This window comes from Psittacula echo, assembly GCF_963264785.1.
Source record: "Psittacula echo genome assembly, chromosome: 2".
NCBI lineage: Eukaryota > Metazoa > Chordata > Aves > Psittaciformes > Psittacidae > Psittacula > Psittacula echo.
The window spans coordinates 17485657-17502994 of record NC_137737.1 but is presented as its reverse complement, the minus strand read 5'-3'; the positions used below and the strand labels follow the sequence as shown (position 1 = coordinate 17502994).

General features: G+C 40.7%; 2 protein-coding genes across 6 annotated transcripts in view; one reads left to right on the top strand and one right to left on the bottom strand.

Moving 5' to 3' along the window:
• The window catches only part of JAZF1 (JAZF zinc finger 1), a 185799-nt gene extending 182103 nt beyond the window's left edge, over window positions 1-3696 (top strand). The window contains exon 5 of the mRNA XM_080610939.1: window positions 1391-3696. Coding sequence (XP_080467065.1) covers window positions 1391-1567 — 177 coding nt within the window. The 3' untranslated portion in view covers window positions 1568-3696. The remainder of the gene's footprint in view (window positions 1-1390) is intronic.
• An 831-nt stretch (window positions 3697-4527) lies between these two features.
• TAX1BP1 (Tax1 binding protein 1) overlaps window positions 4528-17338 on the bottom strand; it is a 54403-nt gene continuing 41592 nt past the window's right edge. For all 5 annotated transcript variants that reach the window (XM_080610966.1, XM_080610970.1, XM_080610969.1 and 2 more), the window contains 4 exons: window positions 14243-14417; window positions 13737-13885; window positions 6258-6343; window positions 4528-5735 (listed from right to left, as the gene is read on the bottom strand). In XM_080610966.1, the coding sequence (XP_080467092.1) occupies window positions 5534-5735; window positions 6258-6343; window positions 13737-13885; window positions 14243-14417 (612 nt within the window). In that variant the 3' untranslated portion in view covers window positions 4528-5533. The remainder of the gene's footprint in view (window positions 5736-6257; window positions 6344-13736; window positions 13886-14242; window positions 14418-17338) is intronic.

The window sequence follows — 17338 nt, the reverse complement described above, 5'->3', positions numbered from 1 at the left end:
ATGGTCTTGGCATCTTTGGTTTCTTCCTAGGAGAAGCTGTAACGAGAGGCATTTTGCCTTATTTATCTAAAATGCTTTTAGTGGAAGCAGTAAGAGAAACTGCAGGAAGGCGACTCCTGCATCAAGCAGTATCACAACAGCTATTGAGAGCACAACAGCTTCCTCCTGTTTTGGCCAGAAATAGGTGTAAAGGAGGACAGGGCTGTGATTTTGGTTTATGTGTTAGCAAGATGTTTGATGAATGTAACAGAGGTGTTGCCTGTTTGCTGACCTTGCCAGTGTACCCATGTGTTGTGGTGCCATCTCTTGCTCTTTGTCCTCAAACCAGTGGAGATCAGTTCTCAAGTTGTAGCTGTAGAATATTCCCAAACAATAGCTGTTTTGCAGATGGCTTTTCTGGATTGTTTTGAGTGCCCTGTGTAACTCTTCGGGCTGAGTGTTCCCTGCAGTTAATTCTTTGGAGACAATGTGCAAACTATCAGAATTTGCTGGTGCCTAAAGACATATCTCGAAACAATGACACAGAACGGAACAAACACACCATGGGGGGAGCTGCAGCTTTTTGAAGAAGTGTGACTTCAGTCTTCGTGCCAATTCTTTGTTTGCTTGTGAATGAACCTCTGAGTAACATTTGTCAGTGCTATAGGGAAAAAACGTCAGGAAGGCAAAAGAACATCCATGTACGAGGCCATTAAACCATGTTTTTCTGGAAAATACATTATGAGATGACGATCAGAGGGCTGAAGCACCTCTGCTACGGAGACAGGCTGCGAGTTGGGCTTGTTCAGCCTGGAGAAGAAAAGGCTTTGGGGAGACCTTAGAGGTTCCAGTATTTAAAGGTGGCCTATAAGAAATCTGGAGAGGGGATTTTTGCAAGGGCGTGTAGGGACAGGACATGGGGGAATGGCTTTAAACTGACAGAGGGGAGATTTAGGTTAGATACAAGGAAGAAATTCTTCACTGTAAAGGTGGTGAGGCACTGGCACAGGTTGCCCAGAGAAGCTGTGGCTGCCCCATCCCTGGCAGTGTTCAAGGCCAGGTTGGACAGGGCCTTGAGCAACCTGATCTAGTGGAAGGTGTTGCCTGGTAGGGGGTTGGAATTAGATGGTCTTTAAGGTCCCTTCCAACCCAAAGCATTCTACGATGATTCAATGAGACAGAAGTCAGAATTAGGCAGGCAGGTAAGTTCAGTACGTTAGAACCACATAGATTGTTTTCCTTCTTGTCCCATCTCATATCTATCTTGAAAGCACAACACGTGCACAACACCCCGCAAGAGTTCCAAGTCGTTTGTGTTATGCTGCCTGTGCCATTAACAAGTTTTTGCATTTTAAGTGGAAGCTCAGCCGTTCCTGCCCACACCACTAACATTTTCCTTTCTCACTCACAGAATGTGAATGGTATAAAGTACCATGCCAAGAATGGCCACAGAACGCAAATCCGTGTACGTAAACCATTCAAATGTCGCTGCGGAAAGAGTTACAAGACAGCTCAGGGCCTGCGGCACCACACAATCAATTTCCATCCCCCCGTGTCTGCTGAGATTATCAGGAAGATGCAGCAATAACATGCTGGTCACAAACGTGCCAAGAAATCCTCACCAGCAGTTGCTGATTTTGAGAACAGCCACCTTTTTCAGGGGAAGCATTCAGCAACCCTTTCAAAAACAAAAATTAAATGCATGCTTTAAAATTTTCTGTAATTTTGGAATGATGTATCTTTGTAGAGTTAATGATTTTGTACATTTGCACATGTAATCATCATACCCATGTTCATTACTTTAAGATAAGGTGCTATCAAAGCTAGAGGTTCTCCAGAACACTTTTCTCCAAAACAAAACCCAGAGGAAGGGGGGTGGGTTGCCTATTGAGTTGTCCTGAGGCGGGAATCGGTGCAAGAGGAGGCAAGGGGAGCTTGGCATTGGCAGCCGTTGGAGATGATTGTACCGTGACAGAGACTTCCAATGCGTGCAAAACCAAACTGACACCACCCGCATCAGACTAGCGCTAACATGCCTTACGTAACGGAGCTAGCGTGGAGTAGCGAGTCTTTTAGGTAACAGGAATATAAATAAGAAAGAATGTCTAACATAATATGCTAAAAATATTTTCATACTTAAATAACATACATACGAAGGTGTGCTTGCTGTATTTTATATTATCTTGCAAATCTCTTTTCTTTTCTCCCTCTTGAAGTGCAGACACCCTTTGCCATTCCAACTAGTAAACAATCACTTTAGCATTAGAAATTGCTCCTTTTCTTTTGTACAAGATTCATCCTATGTTCACGCCCATCCAACTTTTGAGGACCAATATCCCAGTCCAACGAACTACCCCTGAACTATCTATTAGAAAGACACTTGGAAATACTTAAGTGCAAATTTATGTGTGTGTGAGAAACAATTATCTTCATCGCAGATGAAGTTTTAAAGCACTTTGTAGTTCTCTATTGCCAACAGATTTAATGTTTTATGTGTTGCCAATTCTTGCAACTACTGTACGAGCATGTGCCTGTGGTTGCAAATAAAAATTACAAAGCCTACGCCTGGTTTCAGGAGGTCCATTACTTGTGCAAGGGAGTTCCTAAAGCTGCTCCCTCATGCTCATTGTATTTGAGATTTTCTTTGTGTGTTTTTTTTGCTTCTCATCCTAGGTCGCTGCATTCCCGTTGGAAGTGTCTGTTTAGCTTTACTGTTATTTTGCTGAACTATGACATATGAGCCTTACTGAAAGATTAAGTGCTTCTTGCAGCAGGTGGTCAGAGACTGACTTAAAACAAAAGCCAGCCCTTCGTGTCTGGACCACACCTGAGCACATGCTGCTCGCCAGCCTGCCCCGAGCATTCCACTCTCACACACAAGGTTCCTGCCATGGAGCTGCCCCAGAGCTGAGGTGGGCATCCCCCAGCATAGAACAGGACCAGCTCACAGCATTAACCACAGGGATTGCCTTTGCTCAGTTCCTGATAAGTGCAAACGCAAGCTCAAATGAAGGAGGAATAAGCTTTCCCTCCGTTTTTTCCCAAAGTTAAATGAAAACTCTGTCAGGATGACAATTACCTCTTCTCCTGCAGAGTAAAAGTCTCATTAAAACTCTTTGGCATCAGCCTAATGCCCAAGCATGTGGAACACCCTAATTGAAACAGAGCATCACTTTGTCAAACCCTGGAGAGGTGACTGTGGTGGCATCGTGCAGGGCTGTGAGACACGTTCAAGGGGTGATCCAGACACATGAGGCCCTGGGCAGCTGCTTCTACCTTCTGCAGCTCTGGCCAACAGCTCAGCCTCAGCTCTGCTCCTGGCGCAAGAAACCACAGGCTGGGTAAGTTCCTCCAACAGCTGAACAGTCGTAAAATGTCCTTGTTGCATGTAAATTCCTTTCGACTATAAAACGAAATTCCAGTTTCTATTTACCTACTCATTGTGACAGTATTATTAAACAGGTAAAGATGGGACTATTTTGTTATACTGTGTATAGTGAATGTATTGTACCGTGTCTGTGAAAAGTGTGCTTTAAATTATATTTTCATATGTTTTGTTGGGGACAAAGTACTTTAAGTTTGAAAGTGACAGAGGTTTGTTTTAGAACTGAAGGCAACTTAAAGAATTCCTGTCAGGAAAGCTGCTTATAAATGTAAATCAAATCACATTTAAAATAAACTGCCTCTGACCTAAGAAGCCTGCTCTGCACTCGTTATTAACATTATTAAGAGTTAAGTTCTTGGGCTGTGTATAGTCTTTTATCTGTGTATTTTGCTTCGGTAGCATTAAACACCACCAGGGTGCTGGTTACCTGAGAGTGTGTAAGGATGCCACAGGCCACCTTCTAAGGGTAGAATACAGGCTGCCTTTCTCCTGGAGGTTCATCAGCAATGAAGCAGCTATTGCCATGAAAGGAGGATCCTTAACATTGTGGTTGGGGGAGGCTGGGCCAGAGGCTTTTGGCTTCTGCCACATACTGCAGCCTCCCTGGGTAAGTTAGTGCAAGCAGCCACATCAGGGCAGCTGTTTCATGGGGAAGCTTTTGAAGTAGCTCCCTGTACACACACACACACACACACGCATCTGTAAGAGAAAGCCCCGCTTTGGCACAGCCCACTGAGGGACCGCAACCCAAGCTTTCCTGAAGTCTTCAATAATATGATGATTAACAATAGTTTAGGTTTAGAGCCTGTTCTTCTTCCATAAACTGCTGAGTTACAGTGAAAAAAAAAAAGTCTCTCAGTCCTTCCACACCTTACCTCGGACCATCTCTCGACATGAAGTTCACAGTTACAAACCCCTAAGGCTTACAGTGGCACAGGAGTGACGCAGTAGCTGCTGCCCAAGACACTGTGGTTTTTCTGTATCAGGCAGTTTTCAATAGCCCCTGCATCAAGCAGGATAGCACATGTGTTCACAGGAGCACTGGAGGCAACAGATCCTATGCACAGCCTCCATCCCTGAGTCTCTCAAAGAAAGAACATAAATAGACATGAGCAACAGTTTCTTTGCCATGCAAAGCTGAAACATCATTTACTACAGGTACATAAAGCCCAAACTCCCATTTTATTTCAAAACAAGCAGCAGGAAAAAGAAGGGACTGCCACCTCCATGAATTAATTTTGCTTTTAATGTAACAAGACTACTGTACAAGTGAAAAGCAAATTTACTTAATACAGTTAAAGTAAATATAAAATGTTGAGATATACACACATGGGTTTACTTCCTGCAACGAAATACATGAAGTTAAAATGCAGGAGGGTTTAAAAGCCCTAAGCCAAAACGAACACAAGTCACTGGTGAAAACAGAACGATATTTCCTACTGACAGCAGTTGCACTGTAACAGCGATGACTTTTATTAAACAATTACTTGTAGGCATTTAAGCACAGCTGTTTCTTCCAACTCAAAAATACTTCCTTAAGGTACAACTTAATTGAATGCTGTCCCTTAGGGCAAACATTCTATACGTAAACCTGAAGTATTTGCCATTCCTTTTGCTGCAAGCATGTCACCTCACAGTACATGCACCTACGCTTCAGAAACGTACTAGAAAACTGTATTTTTGGTAGGGTAAGTCATGGAACTTTCTGATTTAACTGTTACTCAAAAGTACATGGGTTTGCTAGGAGAAACACCTGTTAATTCCTTTTTTAATCGTGCTTCAGTCACCATGGTCAAGAGAAACCACAGATGGTTTGGTGACTTTATTTTAAGGAGCTGAAGAGCATCATGAAGCCAGTCTCATCTTCTCTGAGGCTAAATCATTCCCATGTCCTCACAAACTCTGCTAAATAGGGGAATAAATAGCTACAGCCACAACATGGGGGGTGGGGGGGTGTGGTTGTGGGGTTTCTAGTATCATGTTAGGTAGAGAGAGAAGAAGATACCCCAACAGCAGCTCACAGCCCCCATTGATCCCAGCTCCCCTTAGAGTGTATCTGCTTTGACTCAGAAGTTTGCTCTGTTACAGAAAAGCTGCACTGGTTTTGCTCCATCAGTGGACTACTTGGGGGGTGGGGGGTGTTAAAGCTACACCGCAAAACACGAGTATTTAGTCAAAATTCAGTACGTTCTGATCGAAGTGTGTCTGGACGTGCCGCTCGAAGCCCTGCTGGTCATAGTCGGGTGGGAACTGCTCGCTGCACATGGGGCACACCTTCCAGTGGCTCTCCACATGTTCCTCAAACTTGCTCTGATCATAGTTGGGTGGAAACATCACATCACAGAGAGGGCACTTCTTGTGGACGTCAAAGCTGCAAGAGGAGGCGGAGGGAAAGAAGGACATGGTTATTTAATCTGTTATTGCAAAAAAAACCACAGAAAAAAAATCATCCGTGCAGTTCCAGTAGTTTTACACAGGAATTCCAGAATAACCTGGCATTTTAAAAGTGACACAATTTTGACCTAACTCCAGCTACTGCTGAATACAAATCTATTGAACATCTTAATGGCCGAGCAGATTCATGGGAAACCACTCTCCCTGCTCATAAATGCTCACTCTTAGCAAACATAACACTTTATAAAAGCTCTAAACTTGGGTTCACAATTAGGTTGCAAAGAAACAGAAGTTATTCATTCATTTACTACAAAAGTTATCTAAATTCTGTCAAAATGAAGTGCAGCACAAGCAGCCTACCCAGCCGCACAGCATAGTCTCTCTTAGCTGTAAACCAGACATGCACTGAAATTGTTTTTCATCTCCATCACCTCCATTGAGAGAGGATCCAGTTACGGAGGAACCCACCCATGCCATTAAAACCAAAGATAACATTTACCTGGAATCAAAGCAGAAACCCGCTCCCCGTTCATGCAAGAGGAGACTTGGGGGATCAGGAGCAGAAGGTACATTGTTGTCATCATCCTATTAAAAAAAAAGTAGTAATATTTTAAATAACACCTACTAGAAACAGCTTTTTTTTTCCTCCTCTCCTCCTCCTACTTTTTTGCTATAAACACAGATGAAATTTACCTTTCATCACCTCTGCAGCCATAGTTTTACTTTGCTGAAACGCTAAACCCGAGCTGCCTTTTGCAAGGTACCCAGAGCAGAGACTGGTGCTGGCAGGGCCCTAACGCTGCTGCTCACAGAGCAGCTGTGGGAACACAGGTCACCTCGCTGCAGAACCCAGGGTACAGGCAGAGCAGGAAAACCTACGCTGAACTGGACGCAGGGCACCGTGCTACAAGCTCATCACGTTGAGAACCCCACCTGCAGTCCTGCATCCAGTTCTGGGGGCCCCAACACAAGAGGGACATGGACCTGCTCAGCCAAGTCCAGGGCAGGCCACAAAGACAATCAGAGGGCTGGAGCACCTCTCCTATGGAGACAGGCTGAGAGTTGGGCTTGTTCAGCCTGGAAAAGAAAAGGCTCTGGGAGACCTTAAAGCAGCTCCACTATCTGAGAGGATCTGGAGAAACCTGGAGAGGGACTTTTTACAGGAGCCTGCAGGGACAGGACAAGGGGGAATTGCTTTAACCTGCTACAGGGGAGACTGAGATGAGACATTAGGAAAAGAATTCTTCCCTGTGAGGGTGCTGAGGCACTGGCACTGAGGTTGCCCAGAGAAGCTGTGGCTGCCCCATCCCTGGCAGTGTTCAAGGCCAGGTTGGTTAAGGCCTTGAGGAACATGATCTAGTGGAAGGTGTCCCTGTCCATGGCAGGGGGTTGGAACTTTAAGGTCCCTTCCAACTCAAACCATTCTGTGATGTATTAAGAGCTAAAATTCAAGCCTTACACAATCAAATGTCATGTCAGGCTTTAAAAATCCATCAATGTGGAATTCAGCAAAGGGAAAAGATGCTGATTTCCATTCACATGGTGGCCTCCTGCCAGCTGGTTCCCAGCAATCTTCCTACACTGCTCCCACCAGCCAAACACATCACAAGTTTCACACTACCATCAGCCCATCAGCTCAATTGTGCTGTTTGTCTGCTTCCTCTACCACCACAGAACCTGCTGCTCCAGCCGCACTGAGCAGGATGGCCCCACTGATGGACAAGCAGGTTTGCACCTCAGGGCAGGAAGGCAGGTCAGGCTCTGGGGAACATGCTGTTCCTCACATCTCTCAGGAGGAGAAAGAGATCTGCCAGCAACAGGAAATTCTCAAGCAGGAAAGTGAAGAACACCTACAGAAACGGGATTCTGAGAGCTGCCTTCGGACAAGCAATGGTCAGAGTACTCGGGGTTTGCAGGTTTGGGGGGAGGGTTTTTATTCTGTGATGACATCATTAGAAATTAAGATTTAAATAACCACAGTGATGCACGCAGACATTGTGAGGGGAAGAAATCAGCACAAGAGGAGAATAAACTGAAGGAGGAGTTACAAAATCAGAACTGTGTTTGTAAACCCATTCTGTATGCAGTATCAACCTACTTATTACACAGCACCTTGGGTCTGGTTCTGCTAATGATAACGCAGCACAAAACCTACTCGGGGTGGGAATACAGGTAAATCCAGCAAGATTTTTGAAACTCCAAGTCCCGGATCATTTTCCTTTTCATCTCAAAGACACCTCACATGCAGGAATTAGGAATTACTTAGCTGATCTTCAAAACTGAATACGCATGGGACCATCTATTCCAACAGACATGCTGCGTGTTTTCTACATGTAACTAATACGTATATTCAAATATATGTCATTTTTAGGCTAACACTCTTTATCCTTATGAAGAGTTAATGGAAACAGGGCAGGATGGGGAGATTCCCTCAATATTTCTGTTCTCCTGACAACAGCTGTTTAGTTTCAACCATTTAACATTTCCATTAAGCAGAGTGGGGCTTGCAGTGACAGATGCTAGCAACAGACGTATTTCCTGTCTAACTTGCTTGCTTTGCACCTGCAGTAAAAAAGGTATATGGGGTTTAAAGTATTATTTGTTCCTTTGGGCACAAAAGAGATGGGGTATATGTACTGAAGGAGAAAAACTATTCCAAGTGCTACAATGCTACAGCACCAAAACCACAACAAATGTGCTGAATACCAGACTAAGCACACTAGGACTTCTCTGCGAAAACAAACATGTATCTTCCTCCAAAACCAAAAACAGTTCCACTACAAACACAGGCCTACCTAACATTTAAGTCCTTACAAAATACTTTCTTATACATCTTTACTGTTTGTCACTCAAAACACAGGGCACTTTTGTCACAGCACTTACTAATACCTGGTTACAAATTACAAGGTATATGAAGTGTTACTTCAGCAAAAGCGCTTTTCAGCCTCCAATTCCTTAAGTTATATATTCATTTGATATATAGGGGCATTAACCCGAATTTTGTGGCTAACATAATGCAGATGGGTCTCTTTTCCCATTCAAAATTACTAAGGTGTTCAACAAACCCCAGCTTTTGGAAAGGTTCTTTGCACAAACCTGAAAGGAACCACTGACCTGAGCTGTAACAAACCCAGAACTCATCACCCGTGCAGTGAGCTGCCTTCCACACAAGGCTCAGAGTACCACAGAAACTTCTGTTTCCCCACCAGAAAAGCAAACCTGTCTTCATGCAGGCATCACACAGAGATTAAAATGTACTGAGTAGCAAGTGAAAGATGTTCACATTACACAACTGGAAGAGCTTTCACCAATGCCATCCTCCATCTGTATCAGCGGTGTCAGCAGAAGCAGACTGCTTTAGCATCAGCCACCCCACAGGCATGTTCCTGCTCTACTACCACAGCCCACGGGAAACCCAAGATTTTAATTAGAATTCAGACTCTTGTGGATTCCAGTTAAAATCTTTGGATGGGTTTATGGATTTATGCAGAAGTCTGCCATTTAAAAAGCTTATTTAAAAAGAAGTCAGGCCGCCTGTCCACTTTATATAACAGGTTAATAGGCTGGGGGGGGGTTAGTCTGTTCTGGGTAGGTGTTTCACATTACTTACTCTAGTTCATTTAGCTACTAGTCAGAATTTTGCCCCCCCTTTTGTTAAAACTCAAAAGAACACATTTGGGTTACTGCTACTCACCTGGTGAGATAAAATTATTTACATCATTTGTCCTTTCCTTCAGGATCTGGCAAGTGTGATGCCCTACCACGTACAATATAACATTCCTCCTTGTTCCTTTCAGAGGAACCGATTTGAACAAGAGTATGATGCTTTCCCCTACATGGGCGCTATCCTGCACTGCTACATGGTTGGCACATGCTTCAACCAAAGGCAAGCACAAGTTACCAACATCAGAAAAGGCTTTTTTTAAACCGTTGAAGTAACATTTAGTTTGGCATGCCCTAGGGGATACAGCTTTCTCATGACCCATTTCAATTAACTGTAAAAACCATACAGTGGGTTCCTTACAGTGGCTTCTAACATGTGCACCATGTGACAATGACAACACCAAATTCATACTACCCTGTTAAGACAGGGAAAGTCTGTCTCTTCAGTGTACTTTTGCTCTTCAACAAGTATATAAAGAAAGATCACTTCTTAACCTTTTGTTATGCTAAACCCAAACAGGAACAACAGAAATCTATGTTAAGCATAGATCAAGGTGCTTATTGCAGAGATTACTGTATAATCAAAGAATGGTCAAACAATAACAGTGAGAACCTCACCTTAGTCTGAAAGTATTTCACAGCCATTCTAATTACAAGTTACAGTAAACAGTATACAAGCACCAATAACTAAAATTCTAATTCACTGCCCTGGGGCAACTTGGAACTTCTGGAAAACACAGACCACGTCCCATTGTATGGGGCTCTGACAGCTACTTTTCAATCCATTTTTTGTCCATTTCAGATGGACAAAACTTCTGAAGTGTACAATGTAACACAGAGAACTCTATGAAGGGAGGAGGGATCTTACTCATCCTGGTCCACAATCACTTAGGTGCCCAGTTTCTTCCAGCTAGTATAACCAATGATACAGTATTTATTCTAATGACGTTGTAGAGCATATGCTTTTCAACCTGACACTTAAAACCCAGTCACTCTCCCATGGTAAAACAAGCCACCCCCTAAAGATTCAGAAGCCGGAATGAGAAGGCACTAGCTGAAGCTCGTTTACAGAAAGAGTCAGACAGTAACTGCCAAGGCACCAGGCCTCAATGGCTTGGCCTATGCTGTATTTTAAGCATAGGCATCAGCTTACTCTCAAGACCGCATGGTCAAGTCATCCAGGTTATTTGGACACAAGCCCATGCTTCATATTTTGAGAGAGAGACAGCTTAACCTGCCCTTTGCGCACACCCAGAGCCAGCTTTCTCGCACTCCAGCCTGGTGATTAGACATAGCTGCACATACTTGGTCCAGAACCCCTACAGTGCCCAGCAGTGATGTAACACAGTAGGTACGTGGCCTCAGCTCCTTCCAAAAAGTCTGCTATCAGGTACCCACCACCTGGCACTGTGGTTATGTAGCATGACAAGTGCCAGGCCTTCCAAGTTCCAAAGTTTGGATAATGAGGTTAACAAATTATAAAGGATGCCTTTAACATCATGACTTAACTATTATCACTGGACTGTACCTCTGACTCTTTAACCACAATGAGTTTCACAGATTATATGTATCAAAGATAAAGATAAGCATTCAACAATAAAGCATGGCAAAAAAGAGGGGGTTTGTCACTCAAAGAGGGAGAAGGGAAAGCCAGACATTGCCTGTCAGAAACAAGCACAACTCACCTAGTTTTACCAAAACTAGGCAATTTTGTCTCAAGTGCTGCTTTCATAATCGCAACTGCAAGCAGTTCCAAAATTGCCAAACAGAATTAGAAACAAAGCCATGTGACACTGTACAAAACCCACAGATTCAAACAATCCGCATCTCTGATTTCTACAGAGCATTTTAACATGCCACAGTAAGCGAACCAATACCCATCTTAAGATTTAAACAGTAAATGAACAGACACACTGCTGAAGTATATTATGGGCAAAGTGGAAAGAGTAGTACATATGTTTTCTGTCTGTGATTCAGCTCTGCAGTGGGAATGAAATCAATCCTCTCTGCAAGCAGTCTGGTCTTCCAAGAAGTACGCAGATACCAACTGCTCCTTTTATGTCTACCCTATATGGGAGATAGTAACTGGCTGCCAGGGTAAGATTGGGCTAATGAAGTGGAGTGAGGGTTTTTTGCTAGAAGAAAGGCCATTTTGGATTCCTGTCCTGGTTGTCAGTGCCCAGAAGTTATGCTCTTCATCCCCCACAAGCTTACTGTGACTAACAACATTGTTTAAAGGTCTCAGGATAATTATTCTGGGCTTACTGCCAACTGTCATCAGGACCACTGTTCTCAAACTCTCACTTTCAACTCTCACTTTCATATATGTAAGTTTTGTTTATGGATCTTTCCCATACATAACTGCTTCTAGAAATTATTTGCTCCAAATTATTACATTTTGGTCAATTATGGGAGCATGAGCAAAGGGAAAGTTAGTGCTGAGTAGACGATGGCAGGAACTTGTGGCAAGGCCACTATTCTACACAAAATTGCCAGTGTGTGTCCGCTCATCTGGCATGATTAACACAGACAGGCTCATCCCTCTCAGAAATCACAGTTCAACTGGCCTAAGAGTTCAAAAAGCTAACGCTACAAAGAATTCTGGGAAGTCTTAGAGTCATACAAAACTGACAGTTTTTCTCATCAACCAAATATGCAGCAGTTCCCATTCCCAAGAAACAAAATTTTGGGAGAAACAAGAATCAGAACACAACAGCAACATTAAAAACCAAATTGTGATGTGTTTGCATACATCTTGCTTATGTCTTTAAATACTGCACTAGAGCTGGTTTATCTTTGGCATATTATTAAGACTCTCTAGAAAGATTCCTGTAACTATCCATTTCCAAGTGAATTTGAACACTACACATACACTCTATTTTTTGGTAGGACCAAGCAACCGATTCTTATTTGAAAGCAAAAAAATAAAGACCTAAATTATTTGATTTAAAAGCACCTTTTCTCAAGCTGAACTTTATTTAAGCCTGTTATATTCCATCTCATTACAAAATTCCAAGCTGTGTCTGCAAATGAGCACAAGACTCTAGCACTGTTTCTCCTGGGTTTGCAAGAGGGCAAAGCACATAGATCAGGAAGAACACCCTGCTAATTAAACTGAAGCAGATGACTAAAGAACAGCTTGTCATGTGTAATATCTACGTCAAGAATGATCAGATTAAATATGCAAAATGTGAAGTAAAGGTGGGGATCAGCATTAATCTCGCATTCTAGATCTTGGAACAGGCTGCAAAAGTTCTGACAGTTTCTCTAATTATTCACAGTAATGGACACTGGGGGCAAAAGGTAAAAGGGAGAAACACATTTTTCTCCATTATAGGTGCTGAGCACCAGGGCTAAAATCATGCCTGTCTGAACACTGATCAGCTTCTGCAAAGGTTAATAGCAATTAAAAGTGGCAAACTAGACTAAATGAGAAACGGGTCATGATACCACTGTACTTGCAAAGAGCGCAATACTTTGCAGAAAGGTATTCCTTGTTTAATATTTTTGAAGGTGCAAGAGTACTTAGAAAGAGTAATAAGAAGTTCCTGTTCAAACGAAGACATACAGGCCAGTGTATAACAGAAGACAATTCTTTATACCAGAACAAGCAAGTTAACTGTACTAAAAAGCTAACCAGTTTCTACATAAAACATAAAGCCCTAAAAAGGGAATCAGTGAGAATCTGTCACCTTTAGTTTAATCAGCTTTAGGTAGCAGTCAATTAGTTCTTCCAAGTCCATATCTAATAGTAAAAACCATTCAAAACTTACATTAGTATATGCATATTAGCAAAAGAGAACAAAAGATTAATACATTAGAAGATTCTGATAAAAAACAGATTTTCATTCAGCATTCAGCTGAAAATACTAGTATCAGAACCATTTTAATTTGTATTTGTTTTCTTACAGTTTAGTTCCTATATACAAATTATAAAACGAGTAAGACATGGCTACATTTTGAGCCCTCTTTCTACCACACAGGAGAGAAAAATCAGAATGAGTTGAGATTACTTGGATTTTTCAACTTTAGTATTTAAAAAGATAAAGCAGATGCTACTGTCCTGATACGAAACAAGCTGTCAGTTACTCAAGAGACTGGAGGAACAAGTATATTATTATCACTTGATGCTGAGTTTTCTCCTTCAAAGCAAGCAAAAATTCACCTAAAACATTCTTCAGGGAAAAGAAACAAAAATACAACCCGGATTTACATTAACAACAGGCTTATCAGATACTGAAAACCAATGTGCAACTCTCAATTACTCAGTAGTAAATATACCAAGGGAAAAAAAAATAATAAAAAGGTAACTTGCATTGCTATCCTCAGGATCTTCTAAACCATCAGGCCGACTAAGATTGCGTGAAGGCTGACTACACACTACATCGTCTTCCAGCTCCCAAAAGGAAGTTCTAACAGGTGGTCTTTGGATCTCATCAGGATTGAAAGCACCATCTGCTCCATCTGAAGAATAAAAAACAACAAATAATTAAGAGCATCTTTTTTCAGTAGAGTTCATGTTTTGAGATTACAGATGTGCTTCCTTACATTTAAAAATCAAGACTTAACATGTATTCAGTTTAGATAAGATTAAATAATAGAAATCACCTTTTTCAAAAAGTGCTTCTTTAAAACTTTGTTTATCTTACTGATTCTCATCAATAAAATAAAGCCATTTTACTGATTCTCATTAATCAATAAAGGCTCTGTATACCAGTACAAAGATTGCTGATACTTAACCTGCATTAAACAAGCCATTGCTTTTGAAACAGTAAGGGAGAAATTATAGGGGGGGTGAGGAGTGGGGAGTAATTTACTTACCTCTTCTCTCCTGAATTGCATAGGGGTTTCCATATTGCAATACTGGCAGTCTACTTGGCACTGCAGGAACTGGTCCATTTTCCTCCGAATATGGGTTGCGAAAATGTAATGTTGGTTGTGAAATCTGTCCTTCCATCATCCTTCCAGCTTGATTTCCTGGTGTCCTACCAAGTTCCTAAATAATGCGAAGTTTAAGATGTAATTAACCTAAAGAGTCCTAGTAAAGTTTCTTCTTAGTGGGCATGACAGAAAGGCTAGTTTGCAGGAGCATCCTGAAGAAAATACTGTTATTCAGTGGAAATCTCTCTCAAAAAACAAAATAGCATGGAAGAAAGGGCACAAGTATGCATATTTGAAAATGTAACTCTTCCAAAAATTAGTATACTTAAAACTCTAGGCTCTTGCATATAACCCATAAAGATTATAATTATTATAAACTGCTAAAGGGTTTTTACAACTTACAAACCATTATAAGTCTAAGCCAATATATATTCTAAAAGACGGTAATTAAAGTGACTGAAATGTATTGACCACACCAGCTGTAACTGATCCAAAGAAGTCTCTCATCCTCCTGTTTAATAAAATAGGTTAAGGGAGAGAGATCATGTATGCCAAGAACAGCCAAAGGAATATACCATTTACCAGAACCAAGAAAAACATTCTAAGACGTTGAAATGAAAATAATAATTTAAAAATAGAGATTGTTAAGAGAGAGATGCTTTCCAATCATCTTGTTATTTCTGGTTAGCATTTTCTTTTGGGTTCTCTGGGTTCATGTTTCGTATTTGCTAACGTAATCTTAACAAAACCCTCAAACATGGAAGAGTGCCTTTTCCTCAAGACTTTAAAATGAAACTAAAAGCCAAGACTTCAACTACCCATTTAATTGCATGGGAAGTAAAACGTCTCAGTTATTCAAAGGAACAACTCAATATATTTTTCTTAGAAAACAGGTAAACTTCATCCCAAACTCTAGAACACAAAAATGCAAAAATCAAGTAGCAACAGCTAATCTGAAAACAAAACACCACTCAAAAGAAAAAAGATAGGAATTATACATTTATTGCTATGTATGTCCTATCAGGTTTCAGACATAAAAGGTTTAGACTCCAACAGTATCATCATAAAGGCATATTCAAACAGGAAAAAAGTGGTATCTACAAATGGCAAGGCAACTTATAGAAAGTTTTGAAGCACTGGCCATAAACACAGTAATATTTATTTTCTTCTCAAAAACCCTTCTAATAACACCCTCCAAGTAAAATATCCTCCTGCAGATATGATATAAAACTATGTTAGTGTTACTTTACATTTATAGACTAAATTGTACATATGATTTAAATGGTGAGTGTTAAATGGTTAGGATTACATCCTAAAGTTTTAGTGAGCATGTAAAATCTAAATAATTCATCTTCACTCCATACAAAGCAGGAACAATTAATTATCAGTGAAATTAAGATTTTCCTTTCAAAATCCAATTTATTCTGCAATATGAAAACAGTTTAGACTGAGAGGCAGTGGCATTAATATTTTAATTTTAGCATCACATAAGATTAAACCAGAATGTAGATCAAAGTAACTGTAAAAAGGTAAAGTAGCCCTAGCCAGAAGTTTCATAGCAAGGATAAAGACTGATTTAAAAAAAAAAAAAAAAGGCCATATAAGCCTGTAAATAAAATAGAAACCAAGTAATTTTATAGGTTTGAAGAGACAACAAATGAACATTTTTAGCAGGCTCTGTTTGGTGACATTTATAAACAAACACCGATAATGGAGTATAAATTGAAAAGCTGTTTACTGTACCATGCTTAACCTTTTAAATCATGGTTCCAGTCTAGCAAGGCACTTTGATTCTTCTTTGCAATGTAAATATCTATAAATTTCGTAGACGAAGTTCTAAGCTTTTATAAGCCCCATACGTTATTATTACAGTTGTTCTTCTTATGTGGGGTGTTTAAAATTACTCCCTCCAGCTAAACTAGGTTCATCAGAACTCTACTTTTATTTTGCTTTCTTCTGAGTTAGAAAAACATGGGTGATCTATTAAAAATTGCATCTTTCACTAGAAAAAAAATTAATAAATACCAACTACTCGAGAATCTAGAATTTTACAGAACACTTAACTACCTTAATCTGAAATTAGTTTCATTTCAATTTAACAGTATGCAAATTCCTGTTGTTATTACGTATCTGTTCATCCGGGACTTTTAAAGTAATCTGAACAATTCCAACATTTTCGCAATGTCATCCAATACTATCTGAATGTAATGAAGACATTTTATTATTTCACTTTTCAGTAAAACCTAGCTTTGATTAATTGCTATATAGTACCTTAGAGATACTTCCAGCATTAGTATTACAGAACATCTGATTTAACAGTAATGGTAATTAATCTGATGAGACAGTGAACTCTTGAAAGTAGCAATCCATTTTCTAGCACATATTTAAAAATCAGAGTACTGTTTGTGTATTGTTCTTTTCTAATAAAGATATTTTTCTGGCTGTACTTTACCGAAGTCACTACTGTCACATGTCAAGCTGCTCTTACTAACACAAGCAGTCAGTAAGAGAACTGCAGATGTCAAAAGGATTTGGTTGTATGCACACATCATGAAAAACCTGGAGATTACACTGCTGAAATGTCTCCATCTTTAGCTTTAGGACAACACTGGATAAAAGCAAAAATAGTCCTAGCCAGTGATGGAAAAAATAAACTGTCACACTAGGTATGAGTGTTCACGTCTTATGCCAGGATTCCAAAGGGAATAACGTTTACTAATTGTACTGCCCGTCAGCCAGTAACTCCCGAAAGTATCAGGGAGAGAGTCTGTCTCAAAAAAAATAAATTCCTGCAACTTTTGTTAAATAATGCTCCCTTAGAGGCCAGAAAGGCTGCAGTATGAGCTTGATAATAACCTTTTCGATTTGGCCAAGCACCACATGCACTAAACCAGTATTAGCCTCTAGATGCAACAGAGTTGAACCTCTTTAACCAAGAGATAAAGAAAAGTAATGCAGGAAGGAGGCTGGAAGCCCACTGAAAACTTGTAGAAAAACAGTGATGCTGCTGATATGAGAATGAAGTACAGGACAAAA